We start from the raw sequence: 21714 nt of genomic DNA on the forward strand, positions 1-21714 counted from the left end.
GTCGGGTGTATCTTTCGTGGCCCAACCTAGTGCAGCCCAGCCAATTCCAGTTTCCAACAATGGCAGCAGCTACTAAGTTTTAATATTACTCATTCTGGAAAAGCACTCCGACGTTTTTGGAGATGTCTGTTACTCACCAGCTCCACAGCTTACTGGGTGGTCAATGCTCACTAGAGCCAGCGACAACACCGGGCTCGCACATCGTTTTCAGACCCCACACGGTATTTCGCTCTGAGGTTAAACATGATATATAAGTCACTTAGATAACTTAAAAATGTTATTGTTTGGCTTTTTTCAGTGTTTTATTTGTTAATGAGTAAATTGGTTTGGCTGAGATTAAAATGATAGTTTTCACACAGCTGAATAAACGTCAAACAGAAAACTGATTAAGTAGAAGTGTGAGATGGTAGAGAATTTACTCCAATGTCCTGTTATATTTTAGATAGCAAGGAGCAGACGGTTGAGTTTATTAAACTCCACCAAGACCGCGGTGACGCAAATCTGAAAGCTACAGTGTCCCATTTCAGAGCTTCACACTTCCGACCTTCTCGGTCTTCGGAGAAGCCAGCCCACAAAGACAAAGGCTGGGTCTTCCGAAGGATGCAGCCCCTGAATTGGGACATAGCTACACTGTTACAAAAAACATCTTAAAAAAACGGTAATATTCTGCTGGGGCGCCAAAATACGACCGTAAAATAACAGAAAATAACTTTCTCATGAAAATACAGTTATTTTCAGTAATGAAAATAGAGTTTGTTGCACTAATTTTACATGGGATTCTGCCTTTTCCAAGTGCTTTTAGACATTAAATTAGGAACATTTTAACGTGATCAAACAATGAAATTACCTATAAACAAGGTCAATGAATGTGGCAATATGAATCATAATACGTAAATGTACAGAAATATACAGTTAACAGTTGGTTTAAATAATAATGGATTGCATGCCCTGGGACAGACTGACAGAAGCGAGGCTGCCATATTGCACCATCGGCCCCTCTGGCCATCACCAGTAGGCGAAGAGTCTTGACCACGGACACAATACCGAGCGTGTCTGAGCCGGGGCTCGAACCGGCAACCTTCTGATCATAAGGCAAACTGCCAACTCTTGAGCCACGATCGCCCCAAATTGCAATATACATATGCATATGTACAGACAGATACATTTAATAATCATGAAAATTATGTTTTAGTACATTACAGTGATTTAACGTTAATTTACATTTGAAATGTGAAATCACAGTCTATTTACGTGACTTTAATGATATTCTAGAAGAACAGAACAAAACTGTAAAATGCACAGTAAAATACTTTTATATTAGGATTTTTTCCTACAGTGCAGCCATACCCGCGATCTTGTGGTTGCTAGTTCACATTCATTGGCCGATGCTTAGCGTCATGTTATTATGTGTCCCAACATCCAATGGCATGTCACATTGTTTTCATGGCCACACCCTCACCCCAGGTGCAGAGGCCTATTTCTGTTCAGGAATGTTGTGAATACTTTGAGATTTATATTAATTGCAATTCCTACCTCTACATTTATTTTTTAAAATATATAATTAGCACAGCGTGGCCGTGCAATGTTTTATATGTTTTCTTTAGTTTTTATTCCTATTAATTATATTTCCACTTGTTACCTCTGAATTATTGAATAGACCTAGATGACATGAAATTTTCAGCACAATTATAATTCAAATACTCCTTTAATTACTGATTATTCTCATTAATTTTCGATCATTTTTTATATTTTTCCATTGTATTGCATTTGGATTTAACAGATCATTCTCTCACATAACAGACAAATATTTGTGAAATTATGATACATTTCTGAATGTATTTTTACAATCTAAATATGCATATGTACAAAAAAAAAATATTAAAAAAACAAGTAAATTGTGTTTTACTATATTTACAGTGATGTTATGTTATTTTACCTTTGACATGTAAAATCACAGTCTACTTATGTAAATTCAATGATATTCTAGAAAGACTGTACAAAACTGTAAAATATACAGTAAGATACTTTGACATGACTATTTTTTGGAACAGTGTATAGAGAGGTCTAATAATCTTGTGGATGTGCTGGTTGATTTAGTAATAAGTGAAAACATTTGTATGAGTGTTCAGTTAGGTGTGCTACCTAGCAAAAGCTAAATAAACTTGAAACTCATGCTGCTAAGTTTGGACTGAGTGATTGGAATAACTAACAGCTGCCACTACGTGAGCTCTGTTCCCTGTATTCAGTCTGTCCACGTCTTTATGTGCTTCTCAGGTTTCCTGTTTTATTTTGATAGTCCCTAGTCCTGTTTTTAGTGTGTTCAGTTTTGCTTTCACCCAGTCTTGTTATGTTTGATTAGTTCCAGCTGTGTTTCCCTCCGGTTTCCCATTCCTTCATTAACCTCTGTACATTTAAGTGCTCTGTCTTCTTGTCGTTGCATCATCCATCTTGTGTGTTCCATGTTCTTTCATTTATGCCAAGTCATGAGTTCCTTCATCTTAGTTTCTAGTTTATCTTTTGTTTGTTTCTAGTGATGTCCCAGTGAAGCTTTCTGAAGCACTGCAGCTTGTGTTGAAAAGCTTCAAGTAATTAACCTTTTTTCAACGCAAGAGTCCTCTCTGTGACATCTGGTGGCCAAAAATATAAAGAGCAGCTTGAATCTACAAAATAAAATGAACTGCTTCATTATGACTGCCCACTCTACAGAGTGGAGTTCACAATTCTGTCTGATATTGGGCCACCGTTGTGTTGCTTGAGTAAAAAAATTGTTATGTTTATTTGTTTAATAAACATAGCAATTGAGCCACATGATCATGGCTCAAGAGTTTGGAATTCGCCTTGTAATCAGAAGGTTGCCGGTTCGAGCCCCGGCTTGGACAGTCTCGGTCGTTGTGTCCTTGGGCAAGACACTTCACCCGTTGCCTACTGGTGGTGATCAGAGGGCCCGGTGGCGCCAGTGTCCGGCAGCCTCGCCTCTGTCAGTGAGCCCCAGGGTGGCTGTGGCTACAATGTAGCTTGCCATCACCAGTGTGTGAATGTGTGTGTGAATGGGTGGATGACTGAATGTGTAAAGCGCTTTGGGGTCCTTAGGGACTAAGTAAAGCACTATACAAATACAGGCCATTTACCAAATAATTCTCATCAATATACTCCTTCCTTGTTTAAACACGTGTCATGGTGTGATCTGTCTTTGCTTGTGACTTCTTGATGTTGGTAAATACAATAGATGAAAAATACATTATATTTATAATACCTTATAAATCACTGAATCAAGTACCGAAGCAGTAAGGTTCTAAATGAAGTTTCGGACGTCATTGGTCACATGACTCTGGCCAAACTAATCAAGCCTCGACTCTGTGCTTCTGAAACAGTGTGTTGTATTTTTTGCCACATGCACCGGAGTGTCAGCTTCAAGCGGGCCATCTTTATTTGTTTCTTTATATTCAGTTTTAGTTGAGCTTCACAGCAAATAAAGCAACCTCTATGTTTATTTCTCTTGCCTCTGAGTCTTGCATTTCAGTCCTACCCTTGCCTGCCATATGGCCTTCAATGACAAATACACAATCAGGTTTCTGACATACACAAATCTATTAATTCTGCGAGTCATTACTAAAAGCTAATCTTAACCTGTAATGATGGGTGGGTAACAATAAATCATAACAACCACTTATGGGAAATCAGAACAAGACACATAAAAACACATAAAAAAAATAAAAGAAAATAACATACAATAATACTTTCCATCTAGGAAGCACACCTCCACTGATCAGAGATGTATGGTGAACAAAGTTTTCATCAGTTCCAGTCACATAAACTAACACACAGCTTCATGACCAGGGAATATGTCATTTAAAGTGTTTAATAGCACTTCACTCTCAACACACAGCTGCTTTAAATGCTGAAGATCAAAATTTAACACAATAGTGCCCTTTAGTGGCCGGCATTGCATGTGACAATCTCAGTGAGAGTTCATGCCTTAATGGATTCTCTATAGCTGTGTTGTTTTCTTCATTTTGTTCCTCTATTGAGAAACACCACTTCAGTAAGAGTGCAGGGACTACAGCAAAGCACGGTAGCTTCCTTTGGGAAAATCTATAATCCTTGTCTGCTTCCTAATTGTGGAGGGCCAAAAGTGTCAAAATGAAATAAATGAGCAAATAAATAATAAATCATTAAATGATTAAAATGTCATTATTAATTAATTACAATTGGAAATACATAAATATTTAAGTTGTCAAATTTTTTCAATTAAATAAATTGATATTTAATTATTCACATATGTAATTAATCATTTTGAATTTTAATTATTTAATGATGCATTTATTCATTCCATGTTGGCATTTGTTCCCCATACTGAATTACAGTCTTTGATTATCTAAAGTAAAACTGTTTGCTCATCAAATACTTATAAACAGCAATACTACCACAACTAGCTGTTTTCTCTAAAAAAGGGTTTTGTTTGTTTGTTTTTTACAGATACAAATGAAGTCACAATAGAGTTAAAAAAGATTAAAATGAAAATGTGATAATTATTAAAATTAAATTAAATTAAAAAGTGATCACCACAAAATATCTACAGTGATAATATAACTCATGCCTTTAGGAAACAGATGACAGGTTTTTATCTTCCCATGTGGCCAAAAATCAATATTTAGTACACATATTTAAGCTTTTGCTTAAGTTTTGCTCATCGCACTGACACATGAGCTTATCAGGGAGGTTGTTTCTGCATCTACGTGACTGTGTGAGCTGATTGTGGACCCAAATGCAGAGAACAGGAGGCAGAGGTGAATTCAAAACCAGCTTTTAATACTGCTTAGTCCTTATGAACTCTCCTTCGTTATGTTTTCTACTGAGCGTGGCAAAACGTGGCAAAACTATTATTCAATGGTGGCTGATTGGGAAATGACAAACAGGAGGGAATTGAGACTCAAGTGAAAGAAATTACACAGATAAGACCGATCTTCAAATCAGGAGAAAACAGTTGCAGGAAGTGAAACTAACACATGACAGAAATAGAAATTTGTAACAGCAAAACACACTCATTATAGAATAAAACAGACAAAGCTCAAACTTAGTTTGTGAATTACAGTTAACCCTTTCGAGGCAGGCGTTGCCGATTTGCAACAGTTAAAAACTAACAACCTGATTACCCCACATACATATTTTATGAGTTTTATTTACTCAGAAGTACCACTGCAGGACTTGGTTGTGCAGGAAAGCAGGAAAAGAGGACGACGGTCATTGGAAGATGATCCAACATCCCATCAAGCTGCACCACCCCCACCTCCACTTCAGCGGATCGTTGCATCATCGGTTGACGTCAGACTCGACCGATGCGATCATTTTCCCATTCATGCTACCCCATATGATAATTTTCCCCAAATATCATATTTTTCCTGTAACTAAAACTTAATTTGACCCTGAGAGGGTTAAGGCTAAAACTGTAAAACTTGTGATTATATCATTGTTAGAAAAACATAAAGTTTTTTGGTGCTTTTTCGCAGATCCACTTAAGAGAAGTCGAACATGGAAGATCATTCCAGGACTTTTTCTCATCATTTCTGAAATGAGCACAGTCTTCTTTTCCACCACCATCATCAGGTTGATGTTCTGCCCAGTACCTGGTGAGTAAAAACAACACTATCTTATTATTATTGAGGAAAAATTCAGATGTTTGGTGTGGGTGTGGGGGATTTCATCAGCTAAATTTTCCATCAACAGCTTGGATTAAATTACTGAGAAGGTTGATTAACACACTAGGATCAACAAATTTCAGGTAATGATCAAGAGGAAAACCAAGTCAACTAAGTCATTAGTATACAATCTTTAAGCCTCTGGACTTGTAGCTTGGTTCAGCCCACTGACCAGTGTGATTCTATATGTAGAAATGTCTGTTGGAAGTTATAGACTGAACCAAAGTGAAGACTTACGTGAAAATCACTGTTATCAAACGGTTATCAAATAGATTAAATTTACTGAAAGTAATAACTTAACCAAAGTGAAGACTTACGTCAGACTTAGTGGAGTCCCATCTACCCATTTCCATGTTCCCTCCTGTTCTTTGTCATTTAAACCAATCCAAGTGTTTTCATTGGTGATCGCAGAGAGGAAGGTCTGTTTAACATGAAGAAAAAAATAGTTTTGAACCACAATTTTAGTCTATGTAGTTCATTTGATCTAAAAACCTACTTTAAATATCCCCAAACAGCACAAATTAAAACATTTACTCAGTTGCTTTTACACATTTATTTCAAGATTTTTCCTCAACACTGAAGAAAAATTCCCCAACAGCTCATACAGCAAAACACTGTAGTTAACCTGCAACATGTTGTAACTCCCCCAAACAACCAATAAGTCACTGTCACCAAATTCTCCTGATAGTGTCTAAGCAAGAGTGATCAAAATTAATGTTTTCTGTCACTGGACTCTTAGAGGTGTCTAATAATTTCATAATTCTTCTACACATTTCACTAAATAACTGCTGAACCACATTTAATTTTCCAAGGGTATTTATTGTTTGCATGTTGTTGTCTCCATGTTAATATTCACAAGCTGATTTTGAGTGCAGAAGGTTTTAAATTCTAGTAAAAGACATAATGAGTTAAGAAAAGTGTTTTTGTCTGCAATGAACAAACTTGGAAAAATACAAAACATAGTGTTGTACAGTAATAGCAGTTATAGTAGCAGTGCTTCAAATTACTGGACTTCCTGTTGCTCCCATCAACCTCATAGCAAATACTCTCTATTACAATGTAACAGAGGAAGAGCCTTTGTATGCTGGCTTCAATGCATTCTTTGGCAGCTTCATATATTCATTCCTTATTCTTGTTAAATGCAGAGAGGATCATAAGAAACCTTTTGATTTTTGTTATATTTTTGTTCAAAACTCTAAAAACTTATTTGGTACGGATTCCAATTTTTGTTTAAAAGCTCAATAACTCACACATACATAAAAACTGTACCTGTTCTTTACCGCAGTCAATAACCACCAGATCTGCTCCTCTGTCTCTGCAGTCCTTTCTGGCTGCATCCCAGGAAGCAGAGCTTTCAGAGAGGAGATAGCAGCTATGGCTGAAATTACTCCATCCTACAGGACATGTTTTTTCTGGAAGGAAAAGTAATACTTCAGTTCAGAAAGAATTTAGACAGTTTTTAACTCTCAGTGATGCCGCAGTGTTCGTTTGACTTTGGGACCTGAATATACGGAGTTTAGGACCCAGATTACTCCGCGAGGCTCCTGTCTATGGTAGCCATAATGCTCTGATAATCCATCAAGCGGTGCGGCTTCGTAGCTTATCAAATTCGTACTAACTTTTTTGACAGATTTTTGAGTGCTGTGTACCACATAAAATCAGTCTGAGGTCAGTAAGCACAACTGGAATTCATACATAAGGTGCACTGTCAATTTTTCAGAAAATTGAAGGATCTTAAGGTTGCCTTATAGTGTGGGAAATACAGTAGTCAAAAATAGCCAGTTATATTTTGGACCTTAGACAAAGTATATTAGGTATAAATTTTTGTTCATGACAGTGTAAATTTGTGTAAATTTAAGCATGTAACAATCTGAGGGGTTTTTTTTCTAACAAAAAGTGAAACTTAAGTTAGACTTGTGTTTGTAAATGAACCGCCTCATGTTGTGTTGCTTTCTGGATTTTATACTTATTGGGCTACATATTTATTTATTTATTTATCATACAGGCTATACTGATTGTTTAACTATGTCGCCTACAGAAACTAATTAAGCTATAGATATAGATATAGATATTCATATGAAACATGTTTATACTTACTGCGGTTGAATCATTTTAACCATATGTAACACCTGCATGTGTGGTTTTTTGTTGTTGTTGTTGTTTTTAAAGGCTTTGATTTTGCCACCCCATTTGATTTCCATGCCACCCTAAGAGATTTTCTCCAGATTCTCTAGAAGCCACTCCTCAGTAAAAGGCACACGTCACCCTCTAGTTTTTCTAAAGGACTCTCAGACTATGAGGAGAAAAATTTGATGAAAAAGATATTTAACTATTCGGTCTGAATGGCATGTGTCATGTCTGGAGGAAACATTTCCCTGCTCATTACCTGGTCGATACCATCCCTACAGTGAAGCATGGTGGTGGCCAATGTTCCCTCTAAGCTGAGCGAGTGAGCAATCGCGCACTGCTCACATGGTCTCCCCACACAGAAAATCTGCGCTGCGCACAAAAAAGAAATCCAGTCTGAATTGGAATTAAAGTAAATACATGTATTTATTTTATTTCGCTGATTTTCTGTGCGCGGAGACTGTGTCAGCAGTGCACGATTGCTCACGCGCTCAGCTTAGAGGGAACAGTGGTGGTGGCAGCATCATGCGGTAGGGATGTTTTTTGGCAGCAGGAACTGGGAGACCACTCATGTACAGAGACATGCTTGATGCTAAGTTGCCTGCCCAGAGCCCAGATTTGAGCCCAATTAAACATCTGGGATAAGATCTGAAAATGGCCATGCACCCACACTTTCATCCAAGCTGATGACGCTTGAGACGTTCTGTAAAAAAAGAATTAGAGAAACTGCCCAAAGATAGGTGTGCCAAGCTTCTGTCATCATAGAAAGATGGCTGTAACTGTATTGAGCAAAGGCTGTGAATAATTATGTACAAGTTATATTTTTCCCCAAAAGTTGATTCTATTCACCTGGACATAACTAGCACCACAGTGGTGCTACTTTCAGTGAAAGTAGCACCACTGTGGTGCTAGTTTCACTATAAAACATTTGCATAATGACTGAAACTAGCACCACTGTGGTGCTAGTTGGTGCTCAGAGAAATAGTTGTTTTTTTAAATCAGGAAGCTCGTAAAAAAAAACAACAGGAAACTTAAATTTAAAGTTGCACCCTTTACAATAAGTGGAGGTGCTGTCAATGTTTTGATAACAAAGGTTCTTTATGTTATATTAAGGTTCTTAACATTAATTATGCATGACTAAATATTGTTGTTGCAAGGATGAAACAGAGTTTAACAGTGATTTATTAATTAATTTTTTTTTTTTTAGCTATTTTTATGTTTTTTTTTGTTGTTTTTTTGCATTTTTTAAAAATTGAAATCCAGCCTTCAGGAAGATTTGATTGTGGCTGACCTCTCAACTTTCTTTTTTTTTTTAGACACATACAAAATACAATTTAAGGAGCACATGCAATGTTTTTTGTGACAGTCATATTTGTCTTGTAAATGTGAAGTTACAAGTAATGGAATCAGTGAATAAAACCTTTTCGTTATCGAATAAAATCGACGAGCTCTCAGCACTGGTACGGAGTCAGAGGGAATACCGAGAGTGTAGCCTGATGTGTTTCACCGAATCATGGATGCACCAGGACATTCCCGATGAGAATGCTTCCGTGGAAGGCTTCCACACTGTTCGGGCGGACAGGGACAGCATCGCTAGCGGTAAGCGGAAAGGAGGTGGGCTTGCTGTTTTAGTTAACAACCGGTGGTGTAACCCTGCCAACATAACAATCAAAGAAAGGATTTGTTGCCCGGACATTGAACTGTGTGCTGTTGGACTCAGGCCGTATTATTTACCCAGGGAATGCTCTCACGTCATCTTGGTGGCTGTTTATGTTCCTCCCTCTGCTAACCCCACAGCTGCATGTGACACTATCCACTCTGCCATAGCCCGGTTACAGACTCAGCACCCGAGTGCCTTTATTGTAATCTCGGGTGACTTCAACCATGTATCACTGGACAATACACTACCAACATTCAGACAATATGTGGACTGTCCCACCAGGGGAGAAAAAATTCTAGACCTACTGTATGCTAATGTCAAGGATGCATACAGCTCCTCCTCCCTCCCCCCACTTGGTAGGTCAGATCATAGCCTGATTCACCTCACCCCCCGCTATGTGCCAATTGTGAGGAGGGAACCTGTGACCACGAGGAGCTTTAGGAGGTGGTCAGAGGAAGCCTTAGCGGAACTACAGGGCTGTTTCGAGGTGACCAACTGGGAAACACTCTGTGAGCCTCACGCCGAGGACATCGATGGGCTTACTGAGTGTATCACGGACTACATAACTTTCTGCACCGACTCCATTGTTCCAGCTCAGACTGTTCATTGTTACCCAAATAACAAGCCGTGGGTGACTAAGGACATCAAAGCCCTCCTCAACAACAAGAAGAGGGCTTTCAGAGGGGGCAATAAAGAGGAGGTGAGGAAGGTCCAGGTGTTACTAAAGGACAAGATCAGAGAGGCTAAGGACAATTACAGGAGGAAGCTGGAGTGGAAACTCCAGCAGAACAGCATGAGAGAGGTGTGGAGGGGCATGAAGACCATCACTGGATTCAGGCCAACCAACAGCAGGGGAGCCGAGGGAGGTGAGAATAGAGCTAACGAGTTGAATCTGTTTTTCAATAGATTCGACACCACAGTGTCTGCTCACACCCCCACAACCTCACCTGTGGTCAGCCTGGAATCCAGAGCCACACCACTGTGCCAGCCTCTCTCTTCACATGGCGCTGTTACCTCCTGTGAGATTCCTGACACTCCTCCCCCACCCATCACCTTCACTCAATACCAGGTTGAGATGCAAATGAGGAGACTTCACTCAGGCAAGTCTGCTGGACCAGACGGAGTGAGTCCCCTCGTCCTCAAGACCTGTGCCCCCCAGCTGTGTGGAGTCTTTCATAAACTGTTTATGCTGAGTCTGAGTCTGCAGAGGGTACCAGTGATGTGGAAGACATCATGCCTCGTCCCTGTACCAAAGACGCCACGTCCCAGTGGCCCCCAGGATTACAGACCCGTGGCACTGACCTCCCACATCATGAAGACCCTGGAAAGGCTCATCCTGGACCAGCTGCGACCCATAGTAAGACCACATCTGGATCCCCTTCAGTTCACTTATCAGCCTCGTCTCGGAACTGAGGACGCCATCATCTACCTGCTCAATCGTGTCTACACCCATCTGGACCAGCCGGCGAGCACTGTGAGGGTCATGTTTTTTGACTTTTCTAGTGCTTTCAATACCATCAGGCCGACCGTCCTGGGTGATAAGTTAACAGCGATGCAGGTGGATGCTTCTCTGGTGTCCTGGATTGTTGATTACCTGACAGGAAGACCACAATATGTACGTCTCCCACAGTGTGTGTCTGACAAGGTAATCAGCAGCATAGGGGCACCACAGGGGACTATCCTCTCCCCCTTCCTCTTCACCCTCTACGCCACAGACTTCAGCCACTGCACAGAGACCTGCCGTCTTCAGAAGTTTTCTAATGACTCTGCGGTGGTTGGATGCATCAGCAGGGATGATGAGACAGAGTACCGGGCTGTGGTCGACTCCTTTGTCACGTGGTGTGAGCAGAATCATCTGCAGCTCAACGTGGCAAAGACCAAGGAACTGATCGTGGACTTCAGGAAGACCAGGAAACCCTTGACCCCTGTTTCAATCCAGGGGGTCAGTGTTGACATTGTGGAGGACTATAAATACCTTGGAGTACACATTGACAATAAACTGGACTGGGCTAAAAACACCACAGCACTTTACAGGAAGGGCCAGAGTCGTCTCTATTTTTTGAGGCGACTGAGGTCCTTCAACATCTGCCAGAAAATGCTCAGGATTTTCTACGAGTCTGTTGTGGCCAGTGCGATCCTCTATGCTGTTGCATGCTGGGGGAGCAGGCTGAGGGTAGCAGATGCCAACAGACTCGATAAACTGATCCGTAAGGCCAGTAATGTTGTGGGGATGGAGCTGGACTCCCTCAAGGTGGTGTCGGAGAGGCGAATGTTGTCCAAAATAAAGACAATGTTGGATAACACCTCCCACCCACTCCGTGACATGCTGGTCAGTCACAGGAGCACGTTCAGTGAGAGACTGAGATTACCGAAAAGCACCACTGAACGACACAGGAAATCTTTCCTGCCTGTGGCCATCTCCCTGTACAACGCATCCACTTAACACACTGTTTACTGCTACAGCTACACATGTTTCTTTTTCAGCTATTTATTAATGAGTGACTTATGTATATATATATATATATATATATGTATATATTGTACTATTCTTAGTTAGCATATTGTCTGTCTTGTTAATGTTGGTTTATGTTGGTTTATAATGGAGCACTGTAACAAAAAATAATTTCCCCCAGGGATCAATAAAGTATTCTGATTCTGATTCTGATTCTGATTACAGAGAAACACAACAGCTCATACTCACTCTGGTTGAACAGCCTCTCGAACTGTTTGGTCTTTTCAGTGAGATTGGCTTGCAGCAGGTCTCTGTCCTCAGTCATGGAAGCAAGTTTGTTACTCATCTCAGAGAGATTTGCATCTAGCAGGTCTCTCTCCTCAGTTATTGAGGAAAGTTGGTTACTCATTGAGAGATATTCAGCTGAATCTTGTAAGGAGTTTTTGTCTGAAATACAGATAAATATATAAAGATGTTTTTGAGAGCCAAAAGAACACTGTTGCTGATTTATTTTCCAGCTAAGCAAAATTATTTTTGAATTTTGCCATTATGGAATGAAACATGTTATATATATATAACAGAAGAAAACAACAACAACAAAAATGTGTCCCGATCTGAAATGAATCTATGAATGTTTCTGAGACCTCGTGCATTGATACTTGACTAAAAATTGTCTCCATTATAAAAATGCTCCTGTTAAGTTAAAATATATATATAAACATGTAACTGGCAAACAATGTTTGCAAAAAGGAATGCTCAAGGAGTCAGTGAAACACCTAATTTGTTGAAGAAAAACATTTGGTAAGCAGGAAAAGGTCACAGAATCTGTTAGCCCAGTAACTGACTCAGGTTTAAATCTGATTAAATCTCTTTAATTAACAGAAAGCCTGGAGTTTCACTCATCTCAGGGTAAACAAACTCAAAGCTCTTAGTTAAATCTGTTTCCTGGAACAGGGCCCTGGAATGGACTTGATTATTTTTAATGAAACATTAAAACTTGGTGTGTGTTTAAATTGCCAGGGTGTGTACTTTCTTTTTACCATGCATTACAAGGAAAAGAGAAGTGAGAGAGAGACAGAAAATACAAATTAAGGAGCACATGCAAGGACTCACTCAGTCTGGTCAAATTCTGAAGCCTCTCCAGCTCTCTGGCATTTTCAGTGAGGTTGGCATGCAGCAGGTCTCTGTCCTCAGTCATGGAGGCTGAGGACAGTTTGTTACTCATCTCAGAGAGATTTGCAGCTGAATCTCGTAATGTGTCCTGATCTGAAATGAATCGATGCATGTTTCTGAGACCTCATGCATTGATACTTACAGTTTCTCTAGCAAAATTCAAATTCAATAATGTAATTATTTGCCAGAATAAAAGGTTTTCAAGAATTACACTGTAACTGTTATGTTGATGTGGAACCAGACTCACAGTAGACCCCAAGAATGATGAGTGCAACAACCATGGAAAGGCTCAGCAGAGTCAGAGAGAGAATAACACCTGAATGGAAACTCCTCTTACAGCTCCTTGGATCTGAAAGAAAGAGAAATAAGTGTTCAACAGTGACAGAAAAATATATATTATAAAAAATATATTAAAATACTTCTGTTCCCTTACCTCCTCCTCGGCATTTTGTTGACGGTATTGGGTTATTAGGTTTGACATGGTCAACGTTGACATAAATGTCCTCCATCATTTGTAAGAACCCAGTTTAATTATCACATGGTCAGCTCTGCAGCACAGAATATACTTGTGTCACAGTTTCTCCTTTTCTCATGTCTAGAGGAAGTCATATGACCAAGATGTTATTAATATAATAAGAGGAAACAACCTAAAACTAAGAAATTAGTATGAAGTTATCATTTGCCTTTGTATAGCAGATCTCTGACTAAAATAGCATTTATTTTTATTTTTTGGAAACCCATGTAGTGAAAGGCAAGTGGAAAGAAACCATATTCAATTCATTCTATTCATCTCATTCATAAAAGCTGTTGGCTGCTGGTAAACAACTTTATTTTCTTAAATAGTCTCTGTAAGAATATAGATAGAATTTTTCAGAAACATTTCCGAGATGAGGGACTGAAAATGTCAAAACAAATAATGATTAAAATTAATGAAGCATTTTAAAATCTGAAATAGTACAAATATGACAACATAGCAACTGTTTAAAATGAGGCATTTTAGTGTTTTTTGAAAAGTGAAAATTTACGTTTGAAAGTTTTTGACATGCAAGAAAAGACAGGAAAAGCTCTGCAACGCTAAAAATAATGCACTGTTGAATTAAAAACATGCCACGCTCTGGTCCTGTTGATTCAAAAGTGTCACTCTCTCAGTGTTATCCCTGTGATAAACTGGTGATCTGTCCAGGTTGTACCCTACTTCTTATTTTTATTTTTCACACACACACACACACACACACACACACACACACACACACACACACACACACACACACACACACACACACACACACACTCTTTGTTATGGTAATTTCCAGTGCTTGCTTCCCTGGCTTCTGTGTTCCTTCAGTAGCAGTCTCCCCTCTCCGACCGCGGCCGCTACTGAAATAGGGAAGGTATGTGTAAGGTTTATATTGTTGATTGTCATTTATACTTAGAAATATTTACTCATATATGCTTAGAGTTTTATAATCAATTGCATATTGATAGGATGTCTGATCCTTAGCAGTCTGTAAAGACTGTGTGCCTTCCAGAGTGTTCTGGCATGCACACACACATCTTGGGGTCATGAGGTCATACCTTCTTTTACTGATTTATACTATGGGAGGACACCTACTCTGTATATGTCTAAGTATAAGAGCCCTTTGTTTAGATGGACCGCTGGACTCCTGGCACCAGCTTTGGGGAGTCTTCACAGGGTCACATCTTGACCCACTACACACACACACACACACACACACACACACACATCTTCACGACACACAGACAAGGTATTCTTTGTATACATGTATGCCTATGTAAGACGTCATATGTTAATGAACTTATGCATAGTCATGTAACCGCAATAAAGAGCAGTGTTACGAGGGAGCAGACGAGAGCGACTGGGGTCAAGCGAAGGAACGGCGCTCATCATAGTTCTCTCCCATGTGCACGAGATCAAAGAGCTCTGCTTGGTGTTTAATGCTTTTGCTGTTGTAGAAGAATAGAAGTCTGTGACAGACAGACCCATCAGTATGATTAGAAGATGTTCCGCGGCTGTGCCAAACCAGCCTCTCCAACACCATGCCCTGAACCTGCTACTCCACCCCTCCCCTGCAGCTGAGCTGCCAACCACACCCCATCACAGGACTATTGTGACTGTCCTGGAGCTTAAAAACGTCAACAAAGTGGAAATCCTACAAAACAAAGGATGTTCATTCGCTTTCGTTTAGTCGACCCAACTGAGGTTATCAAAACTAAAGTTAACGCTAAGTACTGTAATCCAAATCTGACTGAGAGAGTTAGCAGGCCAGAATTTTTTTAAAAAGCCACAAGAAAGCACTGAGACACTGGCTGACACACAGATGAGGAATCTGAGACTAAGGAGAAAAGGGAAAATATATACGTGTCACAGGCAGAAATACAGACACCAGAAAACCATTTTTTTAATGACTGCAGAGGTCTGTCATACACCTGTAGAGAAAGATGTGTTTCAGTGAAAACGTGTTACTTTTAAAAAAGAGAAAAAGTAAAGTAAAAAGTCCTCCGGCCAGGGCATGTGTTACCTACATGGGAGGAGCATGATTCCCCCAGGGGCCAACAGCCAATCAGTGTGCTCACCCGTTCTCTCCTTGCGGAGGCAATTAAAAGTGTAGTCGGAGAGTAACGCTGCTGCAGGCAAGTTATGGACTTGAGTTGAATCGGACTAAGGCAGGCAAGTGTGCGTTCATAGAACCAGTAAGTCACGTTGGGAACGTATTTTATTTCTGTTACTGTTAATGTACCAATGTAGACATCTGTTACTATTGCCTTGAGTTAGCAGCTATGCTGTAGGAATAAGTAAGTAGTAGCATACGAATCAGTTCTTGTTTATAAAGCCTGCATACACATGGCGGCCTTTGAGTGAGCAATTGTGTCAACTAGAGGGTGGTGTTGCCTCAAATGAGGGAATTGGCCTAAATTGATTATGATTCTTTATGCCATCCTGTTTGTTATTACTCTAAGCCAGGGGTGGGCAAGCTACGGCCCGTTGGGCTTTTTATTCCGATTGGTGTGTCTCATCCATGTCTCGAGCCATGAAGTCGAGGGGCAGGGCACGCAGTGTGAAGTTACTCTAATTATGTACTCTGTGACCATGGTAGACCCGATGACACATTCATGTTTTTAAGCATCTATTTATTTGGACACACAGAGCTGCAGCTTCCAAGCCCCACCACATACCCCTATCGCCCGACTGAGGCTGGGAGCCATCTGGCAGAACCTACTCTATCCCCCGCGAGCGGGAGAGGAGAGGGAATTAGCCCAGACTGTTGGCGGCCACCGGGCCCTGGTCAAGCGACGGGGAGATGTGAATTCATTTGGCTGCCCCCAAATTCAGCGGCGCCGGTGAAGTTTGTCTGGAGGTCGGCTGCGTGGCAGGTAGATGTGCCACGGCTGGCACGGTCGTGAGCCCCAGCTCACAGGCGGCTGGGCAGATGTGCACCAGCCTCTGGTGGGGGTGAAGCCGGTCTGGCGAGCTCACCGATCTCAAGCTTGGCGCAAGCCATGCCCCGCCACATATGCATTTGTGCTGTGAAAACTGTACAAGCCCGGGCTACTCTCTGTTGTTCTGCTCTGAACCTTTCTGCAACAATGAGTGGGCCAAAGTAAAGAAAAGTTGACAGTGAGTGCCGAGTGTTTAACAAGGAATGGACAACTAAATACTTTTTCACAGAAGTTCGGTCAAAGGCTGTATGTCTTATTTGCCAAGAAACAGTTGCGGTTTTTAAGGAATACAACATCAGCCATCACTTTTCCACTAAGCATGCAAATTATGCTAACAACCTGTCGACGCAAGAACGAATGACTACCACTCAGAGATTAGCAGCTAGTTTGCAGGCTCAGCAAAACACCTTTATCCGACAAACTACCATCCAAGAATCAAGCACAAAAGCAAGTTATTTACTGGCATTCAAATTAGCAAAGGCCAGCAAGCCATTCTCTGATGGGGAGTTTCTCAAAGAGTGCATGTTAGAGACAGCAGGTGTCTTGTGTCCTGAGAGCAAGAACAAATTTGAAAAAATTAGCTTATCATGCAGGACAGTGACTCGCCGTGCTGAGCTAATTGACGAAGACTTAACTAGCAAGCTAAACAAAAAAGCGGAGTCATTTACATTATATTCCTTGGCACTGGATGAAAGTAATGACATAAAAGACACTGCTCAGCTTTTAATTTTTATCAGAGGGATTAATGGTAATTTTGAGATAACGGAGGAGTTTTTGGCCATGGAATCCCTAATGGGGAAAACGAGGTGAGAGGACTTGTATCACAACATGTCGGAGGCCACCAAGAGGCACAACCTACCTTGGAGTACACTCGCCAACGTCACCACAGATGGATCGCCAAATCTGACTGGAAAAAAAGTCGGGTTGCTCAAAAGAATCCAGGACAGGGTAAAAGAGGACAACCCTGTGCAGGAGGTAATTTTTTTACACTGCGCAAATCTGTATTGCACCTTGATCACATAGTGAAGCCAGTTGTAAAATGCATTAACTTTATTAGAGCAAGGGGACTTCAGCATTGTCAGTTTATTAAGTTTCTTGAAGAAATTGACGCTGATCACCAGGACTTGCTTTACCACTCCAATGTCCGCTGGTTAAGTTGGGGAAAGCATGTCAACGAGTGGGGAGCTCAGAAAGGAGATTGTCTCATTTTTGGAGCTACTTGAGAAAGATGGTGTTTTTCCTGAGCTGAGTGACACAGATTGGCTTTGTGATTTAGCTTTTGCTGTGGACATACTGGCACACATGAATGAGCTGAACGTGAAGCTGCAAGGGAAAGACCAGTTTGTACATGAAATGTACACAAACATCATGGCCTTTAAAACCAAGCTGGTTTTATTCTCAAAACAAATGTCACATAAGTCGTTCGCTCATTTTCCCACACTGGCTATGCTGAAAGAGGCACCTCAACATGTGAAAAAATACAGGAAATCACTGGATGACCTCCATGAGGAATTCTGCCGTCGGTTCTCTGATTTTGGGAAAATTGAAAAGCCACTTCACCTGTTGTCATATCCCTTCACACAAGACCCTGAAACAGCGCCACAGGAGTTGCAGTTGGAACTGATTGATCTGCAATGTGACACTGTCTTAAAGGAGAAGTTCAACTCTCTTAAACTGGATAAGTTTTATGCATCATTAAACGCAGCCAAATTTCCAAAGATCCAGAAGATGTCACAGAGGATGCTGGTGTTGTTTGGCTCTACGTATGTATGTGAACAGACTTTCAGTGTGATGAACAACAACAAAGCATCCCACAGATCCCAGTTGAGTGATGAACACCTCAGATCTGTTCTGAGAATTGCCACAACAAATCTAACACCAGATTTCGACGCACTGACAAAAAAGGGTGATCAACAACACTGTTCCCACTAAAAGTGAATGTAAGTATTAACACTATAATGCCTTCTTAATGTTTTTCTTTGATATGTATGCATCTGGTGCTGTCCTGGCCCGTTTTGTAAATTTTAAAATTCAGTGTGGCCCCTGAGCCAAAAAGTTTGCCCACCCCTGCTCTAAGCTCTGTTTCTGGTATCTGGATCTGTCCTTTTGTAATCTAGTATGGTGTTCTCTGTAATACTGAAGTATGAGAAATGCTAAACAAGCAAGAGAGATGTTTATGTTATTTCTTATTTGTATTAATTACAGAACCACATCCTTACTTGCCAGCGAGAGTGTGTTCGATGTGGGCTCGTGGCAAATAAAGTTCTTCCACTCTGACATCATTCCCCGTCTCTGACCGGACGTTATTACCAGGGAACAGTACCGAATCACGTTTCAGAGATAGTGGTCCAGGGCGTCCGCTATAACAAGTAAATTAGATTACTTTATGAATAAAAAAATTAAAATAACACAGGTAGTACCACATCCTTTTTCGCATCAGAAGGAGCTTTTGTCATTTTATGATTTTCATTCCATTTGTTCATTTAGCAGTGAAAATAGCAGAGGCCCACTTGTGATAAGATTCTACATGCATGCATACAACTAGTGTCAGGAGTGATCTTGCTATACTAAGTTGAGAAAGTGGTATTACTATTACTAAAGTGATATGATTAAAATATGTGATTAATACATCAGAAAAGAAATCTGCCACCACACAGTGCAATGTCCAATATTAAACAGCGACTGGGTGATTTAGGTTCCTCACAGAAGTGTAACCTCACAAATCTAGGTGTTATTTTTGATGAAGCTTTTTCTCTGGAGTGAAACTTAAATCAGATAGTAAGAACCTGCTTTTTTCATTCAAGGAACATCTCAAAACTTAGATCTATGGTGTCAACAACTGAACTTGAGATGATAATCCATGTTTTTGTCTCTACAAGACTCCACTATTGTAATAGTCAAGGGCTAGCTCGTCTACTGGTTGTTCAAAACTCTGCAGCGAGGCTACTGACTCGCTCAAACAAAGGAGCTCATATTTAAGTCCCGTTTTAAAGTCGCTACACTGGCTACCAATCAGATTTAGGTTCCATTTTAAAATTCTAGTTTTAACCTTTAGAGCACTACAGGGGCAGGCTAGTCCCTATTTTGCTTATCTGACTTGTATACATACCCCTTCTCGTAGCCTGAAGTCATCAAATCAAAATCTTTTAGCTGTCCCCCACACTCATTTTAGAACTCGAGGGGACCGATCTTTCCAAGCTGCTGCACCCAGACTGTGGAATGCACTTCCTCTATTTCTACAGCACCTGGACTCGGTGGAGACCTTCAAAAAGCAGCTAAAGACAATTTTATTTCAAAAAGCTTTTAATGAGACCAGGGATTTTATGATGTATTTATGATTGTATTGTTTTTTTGTTGCCTCTCTTGTTAAGCACTTTGTGACATCTGTCTGTGAAAAGTGCTATATAAATAAACTTTTACTTCCTTACTTTGCGCAGTGGTAAACCAGATATGGTTTACCTTGAAATCGAAATTATTAAACAGTATGTTTGCTATCTTGTAAAAATTAAGGTATGATGGTCAAAAGTTTTATGAATTAATTTAAAGGTACAAATGAGCAAAATAGATTATTTAGACAAAAACCACGATTTTACAGTAATTACTAGCTTGTGATGTTTTGGTATTTTTAGCATATTTTGCAAAAAAATATTTTTGCAGTAAAATTTTTTAATATCTAAATATTATGCCAAGAATGAAAGTTATGTATTGCTTCTTGATTCATGACAATTAATTGTTTCCAATACAGAGACATGCATTTTGGAGCTGGCGGTCTATTGCTGTTGCCATTTGGCAGTTTTTCATTGTAATTCTTACACACAAACAAAAGAAAATGGAAGAAAATCCATTAATTAAATAAATTTTATTATACTGGTTATACCAGTGGTTTTTCAAACTTTGTAAGAGCTAAACATCAGATTAATTCAGTTCTAATTATACACTGCCAAATCACAGTAACAATCTCCTCAAGGCACTTTATATTGTAAGGTAAAGACCTTACAAGAGCAAAGGTTTGCTGCGGATTCTTTTTTTGTCTTTCAACTTAAGAAGTGCGCTGTGTTGGTCTAATGTGTGTGTGAAATGACATTAAGGTTCCAGGAAGTGATGCAAGATAATGCTAAAATATTTTCCGAAATTTAAAAAAATGATTGATTATCAAAGTATTCTAAACTATAAACACATACATATAGTATAATGCAAAAATCTTGGGTGACCTCATATTTCTTTATATTTTGAAAGGAAAATGGAAAATCTGTTCATTTACTGAAACAAGTCCAAACATACATAGTAATACACCATGTACAGCAAAACCAGAATCTGACTGATTATAATGATGTTGAAAAGTAACATTTGGTATGGCAATGATTGCTCTTTAAACAGCCTAAGCTCTCTTAAACTTTCATGTAATTTATTTAAGTAGTCTTCAGGAATAGTTTAGATTACTTGAAAGATTTTCCTATTGCCTGTAATGATGATCCCACACTGTATTGTGCTCTGAGGCTAATCATGACTGATATGGCATGCTGTTACTACAATAACAGTGTGTTTGGGGTCACTGTCAAAAAAATAACTTGTTGCCAGTCAAATGCTTTCCAAATGGCATTACCTGATGGACAGAAATCTGACGGTACTTTACCATGTTCACACTTCCCTCAGTGTTGACAAATTCCCCAACACCACTGGCTGAAGTGTAACCCCAATTCATGACAAAGCCTCCACCATGTTTTACAGATAGCTGTAGACATTCACTGTTGTAGCTCTCCCCTGAATTAAATTTGGTTTCATCACTCCACTATACATACCACCACATATTTTAGATAGTAGATAGATCAATGGAAGGGCCAGATATAAGATATCTATATGTGACACATACTCCTTTGCATCTTTCCTTGACCACATGACAGTTTCCACTAATGTCAAGGAACAATAATTTTTTAAAAAGGAGGGACGAGTTAGCTTTTTGGACTATTCAACCAAGACTGCCAGAACTATGTATGCACTGATGGCTGATCTGGGGAGTGACAAACAGGAGGGAAACAAAACACTGGTGTAGTAACACAGACGAGAACAGTCTTAAAAACAGGTGAAAACAGAATCAAGAAGTAAAACTAATACAGGACGCAAATGGAAAAGAGGAACCATGCAAACGA

The 21714-nt window shown here is 39.9% G+C and overlaps 1 protein-coding gene across 1 annotated transcript; it reads right to left on the minus strand.

Moving 5' to 3' along the window:
- Positions 1-4831: 4831 nt before the first annotated feature.
- On the minus strand, positions 4832-13633 carry LOC146370954 (CD209 antigen-like protein C). Its single transcript, XM_084908827.1, has 6 exons — positions 13542-13633; positions 13356-13457; positions 13049-13201; positions 6966-7108; positions 6014-6117; positions 4832-5624 (listed from the first exon to the last, which is right to left on the minus strand). The coding sequence occupies exons 1-6, from the start codon at positions 13618-13620 to the stop codon at positions 5471-5473; spliced, it is 735 nt and encodes a 244-aa protein (XP_084764953.1). The 5' UTR covers positions 13621-13633; the 3' UTR covers positions 4832-5470.
- Positions 13634-21714: the final 8081 nt, after the last annotated feature.

This window comes from Perissodus microlepis, chromosome 16, assembly GCF_051167445.1.
Source record: "Perissodus microlepis isolate ML-2025 ecotype Zambia chromosome 16, ASM5116744v1, whole genome shotgun sequence".
In the NCBI taxonomy this organism is placed as follows: domain Eukaryota; kingdom Metazoa; phylum Chordata; class Actinopteri; order Cichliformes; family Cichlidae; genus Perissodus; species Perissodus microlepis.